Source organism: Sylvia atricapilla, chromosome 17 (assembly GCF_009819655.1).
Source record: "Sylvia atricapilla isolate bSylAtr1 chromosome 17, bSylAtr1.pri, whole genome shotgun sequence".
NCBI lineage: Eukaryota > Metazoa > Chordata > Aves > Passeriformes > Sylviidae > Sylvia > Sylvia atricapilla.
This window is the reverse complement of record NC_089156.1, coordinates 5,089,663-5,111,875: the sequence shown is the minus strand read 5'-3', so window position 1 is coordinate 5,111,875 and position 22,213 is coordinate 5,089,663. Positions and strand designations below refer to the sequence as shown.

The following is a 22,213-nucleotide window of genomic DNA, read 5'->3' as shown; positions in this document are numbered from 1 at the left end:
TGAGATTTAGTATTTTAAATGCCTGCATGGGTTTTTTTGACCAGTACTTCAGCTTTATTTGAAAGTTCAGTATGAAAGCTTTAATTTTGTCACTCCTGTTTACTTTCCTTTGTAGCTTCTCAAGTAATTCCTGTTAAATTCTGTTAAATGAGTGAGGCTTATCCACCTGTTTCTGAGAGTGACAATAGAAATGTTGAAATGTTTCATTACGGGTAGAATTATTTAACTCTGCATTCATGGGGCTGTTTGTGTGCATGTGCACATAATCCCAAGCACAATTTTTATGCACACAGTTTCTGTCAGCATGTTAGAGAATATGGTTTGTGGGCAAAACCCCTGAGCTGACACACTGCTCTTCCCTGGCTTTCTTGTTTTGAAACAATTCTGGAGCATCTGTCATTGTTTCACACAATTTCCTGTAAAGCTGCCTGTGGCAGTTGCACTCATTCTTTATTACCCAAGGGCTTTGCAAGCTATAAAATAATATATCTGACTACCTAATAGCCTAATATTCAGCCTTCCCAGGAGAAGGGGGAGTGGAAAGCTGCTTTTACTTTCTTTTTTGCTGACCATGCAAATGTGACCCTCGATGAGGTGCTTTTATCCTTGTTGTCAGTGAAGTCAAAGGATTACCTGTGATACTGGCTTTTCTAGCAAGAAGATGGCTCCTTCTGTGCTCCAAAGAATGGCTCTGATTATCTTTTTAACAACCCTTTGGTTTTTTGCTTTGTTTATTAGTTTAGAGGCCCTTTATACTGAAATAAACTGGAAGAGCAGTCAAAAAATGTGATGCCTAGGGATGCTGGACTGTGCCTGTAGATCCTTGCTGCATATGCAAACACATTACATCATCTGTGCTTAGCTATAGATAGATGTGTGCTGCTGGTCTTGTTTTCAACTAGATTTTTTGTTAAGGAGAATAATTTTCAGATATTTTTAGTTGAAAACTGAAATGCTTATACAGAGCTGCTTTTCTGTTTTGTATTTGAATAAATGAATATATTTTCTGTAGAACTTTTTCTATGAAACCCAGAATAACAGCAATTAGAATTAATTTAAATTTCCTAAGCCTAATGGAACCACTTTAAGATCAATATGTGGTGAACACTTCACTCTTAGTTCATTTTGCATGACAACAGTTCCATTGGGGTTACTTATAAAACCTTATTTAGCTATGTTTGAGAAATTAAATTATGCTTGTGTGGATTGGGGCTGGAAAACCCCAACCACAGACCTACTGTACCAGTATACCCTAAAACTTGGTATTTCCAACTATGAACAAACCCCAAACACAACAGAAGGCTTGTCCTGAAATATTAATAATCACAGAGCAAAGGAATACTTAACCACTGTTTTGGTTTTTGTCTTTCAAGTGACTTTCTTGGAAATACAAAAACATTGCCGTAGGTTTGAGGGAAACCTTGTGAGTAATGACAAGTGAAGTGATGAGAGCAGAGCTCAGGAGGCAGGCTTTGGGGCTGAACTCCTCGCAGGGAGCAGCACCAGCACCCAGCAGTGGCCCGGGGGAAGGCAGAGCTGGGAGCTGCCCTTGGAGGGGCTGAGCTGCACCATCAGGTACAGAGGGTTGTGTGTGGTGCCTGCTGGTTTAACAGTGCTCTGCTCCTTCCCTGCGGTTGGATTCCTTCGAGTTCTTGTTTAAAAAACACTCGAGCTGCACATAATTTCAGACTATCACATTCCAGTGAGGCCGTTGTTACCACAGGATTGTTTAAAGCTATGTCCTGCCTTCCCTGTCTGCCTGAATTAGGATACAGTCTTCATTTGTACATTCCAAACTCATGAGCAGCTTCAAAGAGATTCTTTTCCTGGCCCGTTCTGCTGCCAGGGATCCTCCAGCTTTCTGATGTGAATGTGGAGCCATGGCTCTGTTTAAAATTGGGTAACTTTTGGCCTGCATCCTCAGGGAGATGTTAGTTCTGTGTGATGGGAGGGCTTAACCAGCATCTGAGCTGCCTAATTCACTGCTGGACTTTCCACTAGCAAAGCACTTCAGCAATCCTGAATGGGTATTAATAAAACCCCTCCTGCTGTATCAACGCATTTAGAAACAGGAACTGTGTATTCCTGTCCTTATGTCTTGTGCTAAATGCCTATATTCACATGTTCTTGGGATTAATTTATCTGGTAGCAGCCATGCACCTCTGCAAACCTGACACTTCCCACCATGGCATAAAATTCCAAAGTACACGGTGTGTTTGGCTGGGTTTCCTTACAGGATGCAGGGTGTTTGCTGCTTCCTCCCTACTCCCCTGGTGATCTTTAGATTTTGTCCTGATGATTGTTTGAGATTGCTGAGAGATGGCTGTGCGTGTAGCTCTGCGTGTGTATTTAGAAATGCCATGGTCTCCTCACACTTGTGTAATTTCTTTTTTCTAATTGATTCCATGGGATCACTTTGCTAGCAGAGTGCACACAATAGAGCTTGCATTTCAAGGAGCACTTCAAATACTTAGTTTTATTTTTAGGAGCTTAATTTTATGAGTCAATTTTCTGGCCAGGTAACATAGCTTTAAGTCATTATTTAGATTTTTCTTGTCTGCTACTTGCTCTGACCTAGTCTTCACAGATAGTAGCATCTAAAGAATCTTAACAGATTTTATTAAAATTTTGTCTTTCAACGGGAGCATTAGGAAAACATTCACTAATGGTTGAAAAATGTGAGCTGAGCTGTTCCACCCAGGCCATTTTAATATTGGGAGAGTGTTTGTTGTTGAAAGTAAGAAAGGAACTACCTAATCTGATTCTTTTCCAAAGAAATAAATTATCCCACTGCAGAGTTCTTATTTAATATCTGCCTGTCCACAGTCAGGTGTACTGAGGTGTTGTGTGGAGCAGTGACACAGGGTTGGCTCCAGGCAGTCACAGAAACCTCCCCTGAGGAGACACAGGCACGGTGCTGTTCCTGTGCGGGGGACAGACACTTTCTGCAGGAGTGGGGTGGTTTGCACACACCCATGTGCCTGGAGGCAGGAATGGTGCATCTTGCAGGACATCTTGGGCTGCAGGAATTAGTGAAGTTTATATTCTTTCATCAAGTGCTGTCAGTGAGGCAGCCAAGCTCTAGGAAGTGGTTGAATTCAACTTTTTTTTTTAAATGTAGGTCTGGTTTTACTCAAACTTTTCTTTTATTCTGCTGAAATCTACTTCAAATACTGAGATTTAAGGTGGGCGCTAATAAGAGAATTATTCATTTCTGAGTTTTACTTTTTTTTTACTGCAGGTTTCAAAAAGAAAATGAACAAGCTTAACCTGAAGTACAGGGTGGGAATAGCATGAGGGACAATTCTATTTATTTTTTTCTGGTTATAGTTTAATGTTGCTATACCTTTTTAACCATTTAATTCCATGTGGGAAAGGATGACATTTGTTTGTGTGTTACAGATGGAGAATACAAAGGTGTAGGGCAGGGTTGGCTTTCACAGGCCAGCAGAATAAAAACATAAACCTCTTCTTCATCTTGCCCTCTGGAAGGGAAGGGTCAAATCCTGTTAGTGTTTAATCCAGGGAAGTGCTCTGCAGAGTGGGAGCTGTTCCTGGGAGTCTAGAACTCACACCCAGCTTTCTATCTGCCTCCATGCTGCCAAATTTGGCTGCCTCACTTGCAGTCTGTGCTTCTGGAAAGAAAGAAATCAGAGAGAAATCTGTTTCTTCGAGTGACCTAAATAATTTTCCTGCTTCCTCTGCTCGGCTCTGTGTTACTCCGTTGCCTGCAACATTAATAGGATCAGATAATATCGGAGACTTGCGGGTGTTTTTTCATAATTATCTGTTTAACCTTGTGATTGAGGGTAATGCATCTCCTCCATCTGTTACTAATTCAGCTGAAGTAAAACTAGTTTGTCTGTTTGGAGGCTGGTGGAGCAAGTGCTGATGGATAATCGTGAGGAACCATTAATAATGCCATTAACTGACTTGGTACCGTCTTTAAAGATGGAAAGGGTTATTGATGCAGGCCAGTCTGAATTCTAGGTCAAAAAATCTCAAAGCTCTGCTGATTCTGATAGATGTTTTGCAATCATTGTGTGAAGGAATTTTGTAGGTGCTGTTTCAACTTCCATATTCTAAACCTCGTCACCGCACTTCACACTAATGAGCAGGCTGGGGAAAGAAGCCAAGAAATTAATGGACCATAGAAACTAAATTACCCTTTCAACCCTGAAGGAAGTCTTCCCTCATGCTCAGTTCATGAATTGATCCCAGCACAAGGAAAGCAGAACCTGCTAAAGCCATTTGCTGGCAGTGGCTTACCTTGGTATTAAATCTATGTAGTTTTATACAAAAACATACTGTGTCTTCTTTCGAAATAATTTTCCTAGATTTGGATTTAATTTAGACTTCCACATGTGATAAAATTTGGCATCTCTCTGAAATGATTTCCCCCCCTTCCTGCTCCTCTGAATTCCCATGGCTGCTGGAAAATTGAAATCCTTTCCGCTTTATGGAGAGAGGTTTAGAAATGGAAATTTCAGGGCTAGCTTAGATTGCTATTGCATTACTTATCATCAGCCTTTATGTTACAGAAGGAAAGATTGTGAGAAAAAACACAGTTAACTGCAAAGTTCTCATGAGACACATGTTTTTAGGTACTTTGAGAATCTTGGTATTGTTTGGTTGAGAAGAAACGACCCTGTATGGAATCCAGTTTTCTCATTTGGCTGACCTTATCCTTACAGTTCACCTGTGCTCTCTGATGTATGTATATCTGTACAGATGAAATGTTTAATACTCTTAAGGCAGACGTCTTGTTTTCAGCAGCACTTCACCCTTCCCACCTCAGATGGTGACTGTAGTGACCCCACAAGTAGGACTACTGAAAAATCTCTCTCTACTTAGAGTTTATGAGGGAGTGAAAACCACCAAACCTGTATGGTGCTGGTGTAGCTTAAATTTGCAAAAATACTGTATTCTGGCAGTTTCAAACAGGCCTTGAGAAGCTGTATTAACAGAAGAAGGGAACTCTTGGTTATACAGATTCATTTCCAAGTGAGGCTTTTGCCAGCATTGTCTGTGAGAAGATGAGTTGGAGCTCTGCTCCTTACATCCCCAAACGTTCTCAAGGGGTGGCTGTGCTTTGTTAGGATTTTTACACCTGAAAAGCCTCTCAAAGTGTTCCATGTTCATCTCAGCTTAAGCTGGATCTTTCTGTTTGTTCTCTGGATGTTTTGATGGGGCTTTTTTCCCCAGGAAGAAATCAGTGACATGAGTCAGAAGTGACAAGAAGTCTGGAATGAGAGGAGCTGCTTGTACATCTCTTAAGTCACTCTGGATATTATTAGGAGTCGCAGAAAGAACAGCTTCCCTGGAAGCTTGGTGCAGGACTGGTTGTGTGATTGAAATAAGAATATCATGTTCCATCCCTGTGTACTCAAACTTCCTTGTAGAAGGATCCATGGCACATTTAACTGACAATCTCCAGCCATTACAGAGCTTATGCCCTGGTCCTACTGGGGTAAAACAACAGCAGACTCCTGCTGGGTTTTGGATGCAGATCACCCTTTGAAGCTGATTGTGTGGCAAAAGTAATTCTTGCATATGAACATCCTACTATTTTCACAAACACATAGTTTCATTTCTATCATGGACCTGTGTCTTCCTCCAGCAGATACCTGTTGAAAGTTCCATTTATGTAAAATACAAAAGTGTAGCTTTTTGTGTGATGTTTGCAATCTCTGTGTGATTCAGACACACTCACAAACAAATTGTCTCACTGCTGATACTTGCTGCAAATTGCTGGCTGACTGAATAGAAAATGTTCACAACTTCTGTCACTTAGGGATTATTGGCCAGTGTGACAAAACCTCTCACTTGATGGGTTTTAATGTTAATGAATGATAACTTCACACTTAATTTTTACATAAGGACTGTGTTCTTTGCTACACACACAATTCTCAGGGAATTTTTTTTTCCTCTGAAAGCCTGTCTTTAAAATGTCTTAACTAGCAGTGTGTGAAAGAGGGAAGATGCAGTTCACAGACTGCATAGGAAATGTAGGTACTTGTATCTTTAGGCCACTGGAGTATCAAGAGTGTGTGAAAGTCCTCCTGCCTCTGGTCAGTGTAGCTGGGGAGTTGTGAAGGGCATGGGGGCCTTTCTTTCTCTCTTTTTGAAGTTTGAGTGATTCCTGTCGAATTCTGTTGCTGATGACTGAAGCACAATAACATTGAATAACTTCAAGCTGCTGCTGCTTCTGGTGGTTTGGTCTTGGGACATGGTGTGTGATCTTTGGCTTCCTCCAGATCAAAATGGTAACAGTCATTGCTATAGCACACACTGGAGTTTGAATGTTCAGAAATTCTGACAGCCTGTCAAAGTGACCAGGCTGAAGAGGAACAACCAGAATTGAGAAGTGGTTATTTGCTTTTCCTTCACCCTGTAATTCAGTCAGAAATTAACAGTATTTAATTGAAAGCCTGAACAGAATGTTTCTGACCTTGAGGAAGATCCTGCCACATCTCGGTGACCTGTTAGAAATAATGCTATTGTAGGGGTTGTCAGAGAAGTTTTGTGGACTTGTACAGTTTGAACACTGTGGAGTCCAGGTAAGGAGCTTTGCCTTTTAACAGCTGGGTTCATGGAGCTCAGCTTTCCCTGGTGGGTACATTCCCTCCCAGTGCTGGCTCTGCTCAGGAGAGGTCTGCTGGAAGATCAGGGCAAGCTGCATCCTTTTCCCCTGCGTGCTGTCTCTGTGTGGTTTGTCCTGTGCACTGCTGCTCAGCGTTACACACGTGGAGAGCTGTGTGCACATGGCAGAGCAGTGTCACTTCTGCCTGCTAATTAATAGGCTAATCCAGCTTTTAGAGCAATTTCTAATTTTATTTCCACGTTTGGGTGGAAGTCATTCTGAGCAGAAAACAGACCCGTGCCACCACCACAGAAGGAGCCTGAACGTTTGAATCCTTTGGTTCCTGTCCGTGGGTGAGAACTGAGCACACAGTGACGGCTGCAGCACTTCCCTGCCTCAGGAATTGTTTGGCCTGGCAGAGCTCCTGAGCCAGAGCAGCCCAGGGCAGGGCACAGGCTCTGGGTGTGCAGGGGCTGAGCCCACCCAGGCTTCCACAAGGCTCCCACAGGGCTCAGACCTGCTGGAGCTGAGGATGGATAAGGATCCTGCTGGCCCTCTCTCTGGGCATCACTCTGTGTCCCACGGTGGGTGGGTGCTGGTCACCAGGGCTCTGTCTGCTTCACTCACTTGGGTGGAGTTTCAGTCCTGCCAAGACACAGAATTGGTATTTCAGGCATTTCCATAAAATCCTTCTCACTGCAGAAATGTTTATCTGCGGTGGTGGGGTTGAGGTTTTTTCTTTTCATTTTCTGACAGAAACTTGTTCTTAATTCAAGAGGAAAACGAAGGAGAAAATAATTTATATTGTAAAATTACTTGGTGGAACTGAAAACACAAAAATCTTGCATTTGGTATGAGAATAATTATTTTTCCTTCTCATGATTTTTCTCGAATTTTTTGCTTGGAACATGTTTTCTTTGGCTGTCAGATCATTTGTTTATCATGTATCTATGTAAATGTTTAAAATGCAACAAGCCTTGCACTGGTGTACAAAAAAAATACTTTTCTTTCATTTCTACTTGAGCCTCATGTGGTTTTAGGAGCTGGTTTTAGCTTATTTGAAATAATTTTTCTTTTCAAGCTTTTTTGTTGATTGGGCACCTTATAGAAGGGGTGAAGTCCTTGGCTCATTTTCAGATTTACTTTATTGTTTAAATAAAGAAATCCTACCTTCATTCTGATACCTTTTAAGGTATTATTTTGTGGGAAAATAAAATGTTCTGCCTCATTCCAATGCTGGTGAGATTGTGAGTGGTTTTAATAGGCAAAACCCCCTCAATATGTTGGGATTTTTCCCTTCTCTTAGGGTTGTGATGCTGGAGGTTACAAGTTTGGTGTCCAATACCTCACTTCCCAAACTGAGGAATGATTTCCTTGGTGACAAATCCACCTCTCCGAACTTTGACACTGAATTATTTCCATGTGCCTTGTAATAAAATGAAGAGAGGAGCAGTAGGTAGGTGAGGACTAGAAAATAACAAAAATTAAAATAATTATGTGTGACCTACAATTGTCATTTAAACTCCCCCAAAGATTTAGGACACGATTGGGAGCTGGAGTAGTGGAGATCAGGGAGTGAACATGGTTGACTGGCTTGTGCATCTTTAATGCTTTGTGTCCCTGCTAGTGCAGCTCTTTCTTCATTCCTAAATGTGATTTGTGTACCACCTGTTTCAACTGCAGTCACTCTCTAGGGACATCAAATGGAAGGCAGCATGTAGGAGCTAAATTATTTGGAGAGGATTCAGTGATTGACTTAAACGTAAAGGGATTAATTGGTCTCTAAACTAGTCAATTAAACCGTACTCCAAAAGTGGAAAGATCACAAATGCATGGCAATGAATAAATTAATGCATTTTTCATGGTTTTAGAATTTTCTACATGTTGCTTAATTTGTTTTGAATCATAAAATTTATTCCATTAATTGTGATCATGCTGCATAATGGACGCATGTGAAATAATTTTGTGCAGCCATCCTCCTAAAGGACAGCTGGCAGCAGGCTTACAGCACCAATTTCAGTGTGTGTTAGGAGGTGTTTACAGCCTTTGCAGGCTCTTTTACACTCCATACAGCAAAGGAGATCAAATTTTCCCTGAGACCATGCTGTAAAATGAGGTTCAGATCTCTTAAAACTTTGTGTCTGTTCTGTGTAGCTCATTAAACCTTGTGCTCTTCAACAGAAGTGTGAAGGGCATTTTATGCTTAGTGCTTGGGCAGGGTGTGCTGTGCGGGGAAATGTGGAGAGATTTAGGCACTTGGCTTTGCTTTGTCATTTTGGAGGGGCTTTGGTTTTTTGGTTTAATTTTCTCCAGGTATGGCTGAGTGTTATTTCCTCCCATTTTGCAGTAGTGCTGTTGTCCTGTGACATTCAGGAGTTCAGCTGCGAGTCCTGGGAATATTAAAGCTCTCCATCAGGATTCTTCTCTCTTCGTGTTCTGTAATGGAAAATACTGAGTTATTATTATAGATCTATAATCACATGAAGTTATCAGAAGAGTTAGTTTGCGGGGAGAAATTAATTTAGAGGGGGGTTAAAGACTTGCAGCACTTACAAATCCTGTTTCTAGTTGCCACTCCTAAATGGATGTGAGACGTTCAGAAGGTCCCCAGCACCCACATTCTGAGAGTGAGTGCTTCCTCACTGGAGAGCTCCCAGGGCTGGTGGTGCTCACCTGCCAGAAAAACTGAACTTTGCTCACACTGGAGAGTGGGTACACGGGTTTAATGCCTGCAGAGTCTGAATTTCTTTTTAAGGTTGTGTGACTGTGCGACATAAAACAATATAATGCTTTACTTCTCCTTTTCCCTTGGGGAGCCCACAGTAAGCAGCACCAATCAAAACTGCATTAATAGTTTTGAGATTTTGAGAACATTATTACTATTATTATTATTATTACTACTACTACTACTACTACTACTATTATTATTATTATTATTATTATTATTATTTCTGTGTTGAACAAGCTGGGTAACCACAGTTCCCCCTTGTTGATGTACCTACTTTGTGAATGAAACTGATACATTTAATTTCACGTGGAGTGAACTCAATAACAATGAGAAATGGATGTGTGGCCCTTCTTCCCCTTTGGTTTGCTGCGTTTTTTTCCCAGGAATCTGTTTCCTGAATGGCCTTAATCTAATATAATGCTACTTTGGATAATAGCTCAGCCTCCATGGGGCGAAGGGGAGAAGGGTGCATTAACCTACATTAGCAGGCAGGGAAAACAAGGCAGTGCTGGCCTTGCAGAGCAGAGGAGGAGCCTAGGACAGGCTGGGCTTTATTTTTATAGCTCAGACATGGAAAGGAGCACCCTGGTTGTGCTCTGGCTGCTGAGTGTGGTGACAGAGCCAGTGTGCATGTCTGGAGAGCATCCCTGTGACTGAGACTGCAGGAATTTAAATTGGGAGAGAGCAAATGAATTGTGGTGTCTGTTAACTTGTGAATTACTGGGCACTGTGTTACCATGCTGGTGCTGCTTTACTTACCCAGCAGGGAGATAAACCTGGCTGCTTGTGAGAAAGTCAGGCATTTGCTTGTAAGAAACGCGTGTCTTTTCTTTTATGGAATTTTAATTTTCATTGGTTTTGAGCTTCATTTTTAGGATTTGTGTAGAACTGATTATCTTGAAAGAATTCAGATAAAATAATTTTAAAGCTTCACACAAGCCCTCCCTAATTTAAACACATGGTGCAAGCAGGAGTAAGTGGCAGTGGCTGCTTGACTTTCTTCCCTATGCAGTGAGCATTCAGAGAATCTGATGTTCACGTGTTATTTCCCCTTATACCTTATACCTGCTAGTCAGGGTTCTTGTAGAGCACTGACAGGTTTTGTTCCCATATTTTTATTTTTTGGGTCTCCCTAGCCTGGTTTGCACAGCACTGGGCGGTTGTTCCTGCTCGGTGTTCCCAGGTGAGGGAGTGTTTGGTTTCTGAAGAACTCAGGGCTGCTATTTGTTAGAACACCACATGTGTTACATAAACAAATAATGTGACCTTTCAGACTCTGTCTCCACAATAACAGAGTAGCCCTGTAAAACACACAGCAGTGCTTATCCACGTCACAGTGTTCATTCAGCGTCCAGGGATTTTAGAGTAGTCATTTCTAACAAATGGCTGTTGAGATCAAAGCCATTTCAAGCCAAAACAGACTATCAAATGCATGAAATTTCTTGCTTTCAGAGCTAATTGTGATGTAAATCAAAACAGAATTTAGGTAATTTTTGATCATTTGTTACAAATAAATTTCTGGGATATCCCATGTTGATGTTCATCTTAAATGTGCAGTTTTGAATCCAGTAGAGCACAGCAAATCTTGGTGACAAACTCAGCTGTGGCTTTGAGTGAATCTGTGCTACAAGGGCATATTAAAGTAAGGAATTGTCTAAAGCAATTACTAAGGGATCACTAATGACCTGTGGCTTTACTCCTAGAGCAGCATTAATTTACGAAAATGAAGCTCCCGATGTAAATTGGTTTGATACTCCCCCATACCGTGTTCAATTCTCCTTTTGTTTCTCTGCTGAACATGATTTCATCACTGACTTCACACACAACTCCTGCAGGTCAGCTGTGAGACTGAAAACCGAGCTGCCTTAACTTGGATAAGGTTAACTGCTCACCAATAGCCAGTGTGCAACACAAACCTTAATAGAAAGGATAATATTTTTACCTCTTTATGGGGGGTAGTGGGAAGCTTTTTCCAAAGCTTCAGCTCCGTTTGGGTCTGTGACCCACAGACAAATCATTTTGACTGTGCCAGTCAACCATCCAGCTGGAGCTGTGAGCCAGAGGAACTGATAGCTGTGTTATCTGTGATCAAACTGCCACAGAAAGCCTCAATTTCGGGGAACCCAGCATTTAAACTTTGCAGGGCCGAGCTGTTAAGGAAAGGTCAGTTTATGCCTTAGGCTGAAAAAAAAATGGCAATAGTTGGTTGGCGAACCTCCATCAGCGCTCGTCAGGCTCGTGCTGGAGTTTGGGGTTATTAATATTCAAAAGGGTTTTTTTCAGTCCTGATCTCCAGAGCACAACTGCTCATGACAGTTCTGAGGCCTGGATGGTATTTAAGAACTGCTGAGACTAACAGCACAAAAAGAGGGCTTTTGGGGAGATGCCACATGTAACTAACATGTAACTTATTCATGTGCCATGAATAACTTATGGGGCACGTTGAATATATGAGCTTATCTGCCTGCATTCTTGTTGGGAAGGGTATCAGATCTTTCATGGAAGTGAATTTTCCAAAGGACCCATTTCAGACCCTGTGTGGAAACACAGTGCTTCAGACAGAGAGAGGGATGGCAGGAGGGTTGATAACAGCAGGGATTTTAGAGGATTTATATGCAATTTTTCCTGATGTGTTGGTGTTTTGAGTATGCTAAAGCAAGAAATATTGCATCCATTCTGACAGTCTTCTAGTTAGTTATAATCCATTTTGTAGTTTTCACAGCTGGTAGTATTGTTTGTAGAATACCTGGTAATGCTGGTACAGATATGAGCAAGTTACTGATTCCTAAAGACATACATCTTAAAAAGCTCAGAATTTCCAGTGAAAAATATGTGTTTGTTTTGGCATTAACCTGAAAATAACTTTAATAATCTCCATGTTTCTTTTTTGGTATGCATTTATATAGTATTTTAAAGTCTATATCCTGTAGTACAGTAGAAATATGATCACAGCAACTTATGTGTTTTCTAAATAGGGCAGGATCCAGTGTCTCATCACAATGGATTTTAATTCATAATGAATATAATAAACTTGCAGAATCACTTTTTGGTACTGACATATTAAATAATTCAAAATAGTTGTAGTTCTAAATCAACACTGCTCTGAAGTGTGGCACAAATGTAACAAATAATGGACTCAGTAATCCTCAGTGCCTTGAGCTGCATGGTGCATCACTCACCATCCCTCTGCCAAGGGAGGAGTGTTCACTGGGATTTCACTGCAGGAATTTTATTTCTGAGATCCAGGAGACCCTTTGGGTTTGGTCAGTTTTATCTGGTATTGATTACAGTTAGTAAAAATCAGATTTCATTAAAAAGTGATAATTTAGCACGTAAAATTTTAAGTGATCTGAATTTCTGATACAGGGAAACTGCTTATGTTGATCTGCTCTGTTCATCTACCCTACAACCTCTGCTTACCTACTGCAGACAGGGTTTTTGTGACCTGGCATTCCTTCAGTGTTCCTGACTTTGGAGTGTTGGTGGGAGGATGCACAAGCTCCTCCCCTGTTGAGCAGTGCTCTTGGGTTACTGTGGTTTGATCTGCTGGTTACAATCCCCCTAGAGATGGATCCCAGCCCGTTTCCAGAGCAGGAATCTTCTCCAGTTCTTTCAAGCAGGTCAAACTTTCAGCATGAAAACCAAAATCCTGCATAGCCATGCTCTGACTTTACCGTGTTTATTTTCATATTGGCAGCTGTATTGACCAACCTTTTGTGCCACCTGTCATTGTCACATATTTCTGATTATATGGGATAAAGAAAAATGCTATCCTTGATCCAGAGACTTACTTTGTTGCTCCAGGTTACCTTTGGTATTAACTGATATCAAGAGCAGGGTTTTTCCCTGAGTGTAGAGAAAAGAAATACGTTGCAGTAGTTATGACAGCCCTGCTGCCTGATTTAGTTATTCAGGGTATTATTTTGAATTATTTCTTCAGTAACCATCAATGGTCTGAGAATGAATTCAGTTAATCTTAAAAATTGTGGGATGCATTTTAAGACCAGCATACTTCGACAAGTCACATTTTATGCAGATGTAATAATAATAGATCAATAAACTTTGATGTTCAACATGCAAAACTTACTTGATACAGAAAAACAAGGGTTTATTGTGAATATTTAGGGGAAATTTTCACCTATTATCCTGTAGTACTTCACTGAGGATCACAGGAATAAAACTACTCTGTACATACAAGGGAATCTCCCAATGCCAGCACACTGGAGGAGCTCCTTATACATTTAAATTATCCATTAATAAAAACGGAACCAAATATTGAATACTGCTTGAATACAGTGTAAAAATATGCTTATTTCTATGTGTAGTTTCCAGGGCAAGCATGGGATGGCTGTTACTGCAGAACCTGTTCCTCCCTGCAGGAGCTGTGGGGCGAAACTCTGCTTCCCTAAAGTGCAAACTCCTCCTCAGCAGGAGCACTGTCACTGTGTTACTTACTCACAGCCAAGCCTGTTCTCTGTTCTCTAAGCAGTCCAGTCCATCTCCAAAAAACCCAAACCTGGAGCTCTCTGAGACATCAGGATAAGCCAGGGCAGGAAATGGGAGCAGTTTGTCCCGTGTTCCCACCACAGGTTACGGGTGTTGGACATGACCTTGCCTCCAGCACAGACCTGATGTGGGTCTTGTTCCAAGTGATGCTGCAGTGGAATTCCTGCTCAGAACAGGCTGATGGGATGTGCAGCATTTCCCCTGGACTCGTGCAGCTACTGCTGTCCTTACCCTGTCACACTGCAGATTGATGGCTCCATTGGAAGAATAATCCCTTGTGTCCCCCAGGCTGGCAGCTCATCCTGTGCATACATTAATGGGAGATTGCTGGGGATGGGATCACGGAAGGAGTCCCCTTAGAGAGGTGTGTGTTGGCCTTGGCAAGGGCTTTGCTGGTGACAACTGAGGCAGTGTTGAGATAATAAGTCTGTAACACAGCAAGTGTTTAGATAATGTTATCTAAATGCTTGCTGCATTATGAAACTGTTACCTTAGTGCTTTATTTCACTACTGGAAAAACATTATAGGCGATTAATATGTAGACAAAGTTTCTGTCTGTGCATCTTAAATCATTGGAATTTAAAAAAAAAAAAAATCCAGCAGAATATGTGAGACAACAAATGGACTTATAGATACCATTATTAAAGATCTGATAGCTCTGGGAACTGATGTTCTGTTCCCTGGTCTTCCTTTTATTTCTTTGAGTTGTAGAAGAGAAAGAGATAAAATCAAGAGGCAAGGAGTCTTTGCAAAAGTGATATGATTTAATCTGCAGCTTGGTCTCCTGTATTCTTATTCTGTGCCATATAAAAACTAGTGACTTTGGGCAGAGGTGTATAAGCAGACATCAGTTTCCCTTGTTCCTGAGCCAGCAGTGTGTTCACCTGAAGAAAAGTTGTTTCAGGTGCTGTCATACAGTGAAATAATTGCCCTGTGCTGGCTCCAGCACACAGAGAATGCTGGATCCAGTCAGGCAGGGAGTCCTTCCTTCCCAGGGGTTGGTGTGTGGAGTGGCAGAGCCCCAGGCAGGCTCCAGGTTGGTGTTCCCATATTTCAGTGTGGATCTGCGTCTGGGGCCACAGTGAGAGGACTTGGCTCTGGGGTCCCATGTCTGGTGCAGAAATGGGGGCTGGGGTGGGTTCTGTGGTGGGTTCTGTGGTGTCCAGAGGACTCTGGAATTGTGTCACGCCTGGAAATTCTTTCCTTTGAGCTTTAGTTGTGGTTTGGGATGTGCGATTTCCCCTAAGGGCCAGAAAATGGCCTGGCCTTTTTTTTTTGTTTGCTGCTCCGGGTGCTCCTCTGCTCTCGTGGTGTCTGTGAGGAAGTTTTCTCTGCTGACACAGGGGCCTGGGAGCTCCTGGCCATGGTGTGTTGTGTCCTGGAGGGTCTGGGCACTCCGGGAGTGCATCCCTCCTCTCAGCCAAGGGGAGTGCTTTAACTGGGTGCTGGAGCATTCAAGGCCACTCTGCACTGGAACTGGGGCTCTGCCTTCTCTAAAGTCAAGGCAGGCAGCCTTTCTTCTCTTCCTTTAGTGGGAGCTCGTTCAGGTTGAAGCTTCTCTGGGCCTATTTATTTCCAGAATATTGAAGAAGAGGTGATTTCCATACTCAGTTGTTAATTTGCTTTGATGTTGGAGTGTTATTGACTGTAGAGGTGTCCAGCTGCTGCCATCTCCTGCCCAGACCCCACTGTGACCTGCTCCTGTCCTGTTGCTTCAGCAGCTTTAAAGGAAATTATTTTATTTTGCTCTCACTTACTCTTCTGTTTCAAATTTGCCTTTCAATGCCCTCTTTTTTGTAGTCCACATCAAACAACTGATCCCTCCAAAACCAAACAAATCTTGTCTTTCAAGCTATGATTTGGTGTATTCCTTATCCTCACAGTGTTCATGGGTAGCTGTGACTGTTAGATGAGATTCCACATGATTTGTTCATGACAGAACACTCTGCAATACACTTGAGAGGGTCCCTGGATGGTCCCAATTTTTTTCTTTCAGTTCAAGAGCAGCCAAGCAAGACCCAGAGTTAAATCCTGTAGGAAGCTTGCAGAATCCAGACTGTTTCTGTGTATATCCTAAAGACAGGAGCTGAAAATAACAGCTTTGCTGTCTGCTTTGGAAGTGCTGACCTGCTGCATGTGAACTCTCTGCACACATTATCCCCACTTGATCTTACACCAGATTTCTCACGGGGGGTTTATTTATTAAAACCTTCTTTATATTAAAGGTGTTCACCCTGTGTAAGGAAACTAAGGGGCTTTGATTAAATAATTGGACTTTGCTGTAATTTTGTATTTCTTGTATGTGCAGAAATCCATTGTTCATGGGGGTTTTATTACATTAATTTTTAATATTTTTAATTTTTAATTACATTTATTACATTAATTGATTTGCTTCTCTTCTTGGGGCAGGATAGAAATACCTGGAGTCTGACCCATTTTGTCCCATGTCCTGTTCTCTTCCTTCCCCCCTGTGTAACTTAATGATCAATTTACCACTTCCTCACCGAGGATAGTGAAATTTCTTTCCTTTGGGTAAAGTGAAACATAATAAACCCTTTTATTTCGTGGAATTATTGTTCCAGAGTACTTTGGAATTGTGGATGGCAGCACTAGGGAAGTGTGGCTGTTGCCTGTTATTTCAGTAACCTTTTCTCTCTGGATTTTTCTCAGCTGAACTTTTTCTTCTGCTCTCCTTTTGTGGTCGGGTTTGAGGCTCACAGAAGAGTAACTGGGGCTACAGGATAAGTTACTCTGCCCAATGTGTGGAATCATTCAGAGATTTAGTGAGATTGGAGTAGCTCCCAATCCTAGACCATCAGTGCCTTTGTTTCAAAACAACTGGCAGCAGTAGCAGAGCAGTTGGTTGGCTTTAAAGCTGAAGTGAAATGGTTGTGGTTGCCTCTGGTTTTTCTTCTTGGTGCAGGTAGTGAGAGCTGTGTGTGAAACACGGGTCAGGGCTGGCCCTGTGCCAAAGCCAACACCCATAAAACTGTGCACAGCTCTTGAATTGGGCAGAAAAATCTCTGCACACTTACTGCAGCTCTGTACATTTTTAGTTGATTAAAATGATGATTAAAAACATGAAATGTGCTTTGTTTTCTTTTTTTCTTGTGGCTTTGTAGCAAGAAACTATTTAAGCAAATACTTTGCTGTGATGGGAGTCACTCTGTGGGTAGAATGAAAACATTTTCAGTGCCATTCATTTCAAGTTAAATTTGGTCAGCAGTGGCAAATCCATGGTTCACCTTAGATTGTTGACAACTTTCTGTAATATTCACATGCTTCTATATTTTTTAATCAAGATTCTCATGAGATGTTAGGCAAACATCTTTCCTATTCCTTCATTATTCCTTTTCAGCTGGGCCTCATTGTGAGGTGAAAGTAGCAGAATTTGAAGAATTTCTAACGACCCAGAATTTTACTGCTTCAATTCTGGTTAAAATCCTATTTATTTGTGATGAAACAAGTAGGAGAACACATGGAAGAGACAGCTGCCAACATTGCCCGTCGTTTGACTGGTGACAGATCCCTGTGTCATACGATTATCAGCCAGGCAGTGAGCCTGGGAATAGGACAGGGGGCTGTGTGCTTGGCCCCCGAGGCTCTGCATTTCCCTCCTGGAGCCCATTAACACCATGTCTGCTTTTGTCTCCCGTGTCCCGCAGTGAGCACTTGTCGTGTGCCTTCACGTTCTTCCTGCACGGGGAGAGCAACGTGTGCACGAGTGTGGAGATCGCCCAGCACCAGCCCATCTACCTGATCACCGAGGAGCACATCCAGATGGCCCAGTCCTCCCCCTCGCCCTTCCAAGGTACCCGGCTTCCCGGGGCATCAGCCTTGTGGGGAGGATTCTCCAGAGCTTCTGTTTATTCACATGATTCACATTAATGACATGCCGAACAAATCGATCGTTTCAGTTGAAAAAGGTTTATATTTAAGAAAGTCGGCGCGCCCGTGTGATTTTCTGACACGGGCTTTCTGTGAATCCTGTGTGGATTCTGTTTCAGGACTGCTTTTCATTCATACATTGGCAACTATTTACTGGTTTGTTTTAAAGACAAGGGGTGGGTGGGTGTGAAAATGTAGCAGAAACAATGACAAAACTTTTAAGTATCTATGACTATTTATTTGCCAGTGTAAGAAATTAAAATTTTACAGAATTAAGTTGATGGCTTAGTAAATTCATAGTGCAATTTTCATGTGATGCTCTAAAAAAAAAAAAAAAAAAAAAAGAACATTAAGAATTTTGAGTCGTTGCATTATGCTGTCTTTACTACAGTCTGAAATTATAATTTCAAAGCAATTAAAGCAAGAAATCTTTAGTAAAGTTCAACATAGAGTAAAAAACACCCAGAGACACATGAAATGATCATTTATAGAGATGTTTATTTATAGAAGCGTTATTGAAAACATTTTGTGTCTAGATGTAAAGCATTGACAGAGGCTCAGGCACTTCAGTCATACATTTTATTTCAGTGAGCTGAATTCATGACTCAAATCAAATACAACTAAAAGCAAAATCGAGTCAGAATGAAAATACCTGTTGTTAAGCAAGTAGTTTCCCTATTTGTTGTGACTCTTCTTTGTGTATTATCTATCCTTTTTAATGCTGAGAAGTCTCAAATGTTCCTGTCCTCTCTTCTTTTTGTGAGTGTTCATCCCTGAGTGCTGTTTCACTACACTGGGGTTGCTGCAATTTTCACTTGCTGTGGAAATAATGAACCCAAACCAGCCCGGGGTGCTGCTCAGGAGGGCTCAGTGCTCTGTAGGTTTGCATTCACACCTGTCCTGGGTTTTGCAGTGGCTTTCCCTGGACCCTTCAGTCCTCAGGAGATGGAAGAGTGGCAGAGGCAGAGCTGCTGACCCACAGCTGGAGCAGCCCTGCTGTGGGGCTGTCGTTGGCTCTCCTGCAGTGCTGCTGAGTCCTTCAGGGCTGCTCTTTGCTGTGTTGCAGTGCTGGTGAGTCCTTATGGCCTGAATGGGACCCTCACGGGCCAGTCCTACAAGATGTCAGACCCTGCCACTCGCAAGCTGATGGAGGAGTGGCAGTACTTCTACCCCATGGTGCTGAAGAAAAAGGAAGGCATGAAAGAGGAGGAGGAGCTGGGCTATGACAACGATTTTCCTGTGGCAGTAGAAGTCATTGTTGGTAAGTTTCAATATTCTGCCTGAAGGATTATTTTCCTCCCCATGATTTGGAAAAAAAAAAAAAAAAAAAAAAAAGTCATCTAATTAATCAGAAAGAGCCATTATAATTTTCCTACATTCTCTTGTAGCTCTCTTGACACCGGAACATCTGAGTAGTTCTGTCGCCTCAAGCTTTTGTACTCCCTGTATCCCACATGCCATTATTCACTGGATTGAGCTGCTTGTTTCAGCTCTGTACTGGTTACAGAGGGCTGGATGTGTATTAGCATGGAAATGCCTTAGCTCTCTGTATTTCAGATAATAAGTTTTGTCAAATTGACATTGGAAACAAGTGGAAGTAGCTGTGGTTGCAGGATATTATCAGGTGTGTCTAAGACTTGTGGTTTTCCATCTCTCTGCAGGGGGTGTGAGGATGGTGTATCCTTCAGCCTTTGTTCTCATCTCCCAGAGTGACATCCCAGTGTCACAGAGCGCTGCCAGTGCTGCAGGCCATATAAATGTGGGACAGCAGGGCCTTGGAAGCGTGAAGGATCCTGTCAGTACCTGTGGGATGCCCCTGACTCCCCCCACCTCTCCAGAGCAGGCTGTAATGGGTAAGCAGTGGGCTGGGGAGGTGGAGTCACACTCTGGGTTTTGCTCAGCTCCTGGGAGTGCAGGGTAAAGGCAGCAGTGGAGGAGTGTTGGGGGAGACTTTGTAGGTCTGTGGGAAAGGAAAAAGTCAGTGCTGTGAGCACCCCTTTACACAGAATGGGCTGAATTCAGTTCAGCTCCCTTCCTGTAGGTAATCTGTGTGCAGTGCTGCAGAGCAGCACAGAAACCTCTCGCCACTGGACAACCTTCTGCTTGAACTTGGAGAATTTCTGAGCCTGTTGGGCAGCACTTATTAAATTTCACAGAGCAATACAAGTGTCAAAGACAGAAAGACCCTACGAGTTTCTGTGAGTCTGTGCAGCCAGATGGGGCTAAAGAATCCTTGTCATACCCTCACTGAGGAGCTCCCAAGCTTAGCCTTTTGGGGATAATTCTGTCACATCAACAGGGTCAGTCCTGGAATGACAGAGTCACTGAGGTTGGAAAAGACCTCTGAGGTCATCAAGACCAACCTTTGGTTTTGATCAAGGTTCAAAGAAAATGCATCTGGATTCACTTGTCCATGATTAGAGCCTATAGATGAAGACAGTCAAAGTATTTAGTATTTACTGCTAATAAGACAGAACATGAGATGTAAATTCATTTGGAATGATGTTTTTCAAAGGAACTGAGAATTAAAATAAGCAAGAAGCCAATTAATAACTGACTGAAGCAAGACAATCACAATTTAAATAACAATCTATTCAAGTACTTATGCATATTTTAGTGTGCTATTGTATTTTTTAAATTTTTAGAACCCTGTTACACTTGTTCAGTATCACAAGGGGGATTCTATTTTTGAATATTTATAAACTATCATTTATATAAAAGTGTTCATGTTGTCCAATCTGGCAGTCACAGCTTCTGTTTGATCTCTGCTGTTGTTTGAGGGCAGTATGAATTTGTATCAGAGGGGTGCCTCTCCAGCAAACAATGAAAGGATTCTTTTTTATCAAAAAAACATTTTAAAAGACCTTAAAAAATGAGAGAAATGAATTGGAAAAGCATGTCATGCAGTCCAGAATCACTAATGGGATCCATAAACTGGATTAGTGTGAGGCACAGGAATAATGCTTCAGTTCTGCCTGATGCTATTTAAAATGTGAGTTTAGTGCCATGTCCAGTGTGGAGCACCTAAAGATGTGGACAAACTGACTGGAGTCCAAGGAAGTACAGTGAGAGTGATGCTGGATTTTGCAAACAGGACCTCCAGGAAAAGATGGACAGAATCGAGGTGGTTTAATCCAGAGAAGTGGAATTTCAAGGAGAAAAAGAATAGGCTTTTCTCTGCAACCAGTATGTAATGAATCTAAACTGGAGCAAAGCAAAACTAGGTTAAACAGGAGGAAAGACTTGCTCTGAGGAAGGATAATGAAATGTTGGAATAAATTGGCTGTTGGAAAGCTTCAGAAGTTGCATTAGCAGAGGGGTGATGGGTTTTGGGAGGTTTGGTGGGGGCATTTTGTAAGGCTGTTTTTAAGAAACAGATCAGTTAAATTTGTTGATGCAGCTTTAAAGCAAGGACTGGACTAGATGATCTCTTCAGATTTCTTTTAATCATATTTTCCATGGTTGTGTCTAAAGTATGTAACAAAACAAATTGTTGCTGGAACTGGGGAATGGCATTTCCCACCAGTGGCACCAGTGTGGACTGCAGGGGTTGTGCAGTGGCCTCTGGTGAGGGGCTGCTGTGTCCTCCACTCACTGTCCCATTACCTGCCATAGGTATCTCTGTGTCTTCAGGACTGTGTCAGGGATGTTCATGGATAAAAATTAGTGTCAGTGTGTGAGAACAAAGGGCTTTTGCCTGCTGTGCAGTTCTGTCTCCTGTTACGCTGTATATTGCTGTACTGTATAGTATAAAATATTACATAATTACAGAAAGCAATAATTAATGCATTCCATTGTAACTTGAAAGCCCTGGTAGTTCCTTCGTTATCCTCTCGTGCCTCCTGTCCTTCCCTTCCCATCAGTCTTTATCTTGTTTTCCTCCTGCTGTTGACACGTGATGCCTCTGTGTGCATGTGATGTTTGTCTATACACACATTCCTTCTCCCCTTCTCCAAAGGAGGGCACATTTGCCAGTCTGGAGTTCTGACCTGTTTGTTTTTTGATCATCTGTCAAGTTCCCACTTGTTAGAGAACATCTGAAAGCCAGGGAAATACATGGTTAGAGTCACAAACCTCAGTGTGGCCAGGGGATTTCACTTTCATTTGACTTTACAAAAAGATAATCACGGAAGACCTTATTGAAGAAAGAAATTCATAATGTGAAGGATGAAAGGAAATGCAGGGTTAGGCAGGGCTGTGCACCATTTCAAAAGTTGTGTTTTGCAAGTCACCTGGTGGCAAGCAGCAGGATTCCCTGTTAGCTGCAGCGATGTGCAGCACTGAGTCCCTTCAGCACCTCACACTTGAGGCTGGTTGGATTGCGTCAGCAGGAGGACGAAGTGTTCTGTACCCTGGTGTGACCTTGTGAAAATGCAGCACATCCCTCCTTGCTGTTCCAGCCCAGCCCAGAGCAGGCACTCTGTGCCCAGGCCAGTGGACCCAAAGCTCCCTCTGCTGCTGCAGCTCGGGCTTGGCAAGATGGATGTGCTGGAATTCAGCTAAACAGA

At 42.2% G+C, this 22,213-nt stretch overlaps 1 protein-coding gene across 1 annotated transcript in view; it reads left to right on the top strand.

The window, feature by feature from the left end:
* MED13L (mediator complex subunit 13L) overlaps window positions 1-22,213 on the top strand; it is a 185,504-nt gene that overhangs the window by 117,480 nt on the left and 45,811 nt on the right. Inside the window, 3 exon segments of the mRNA XM_066331362.1 lie at window positions 17,483-17,628; window positions 18,772-18,966; window positions 19,367-19,558. Coding sequence (XP_066187459.1) covers window positions 17,483-17,628; window positions 18,772-18,966; window positions 19,367-19,558 — 533 coding nt within the window.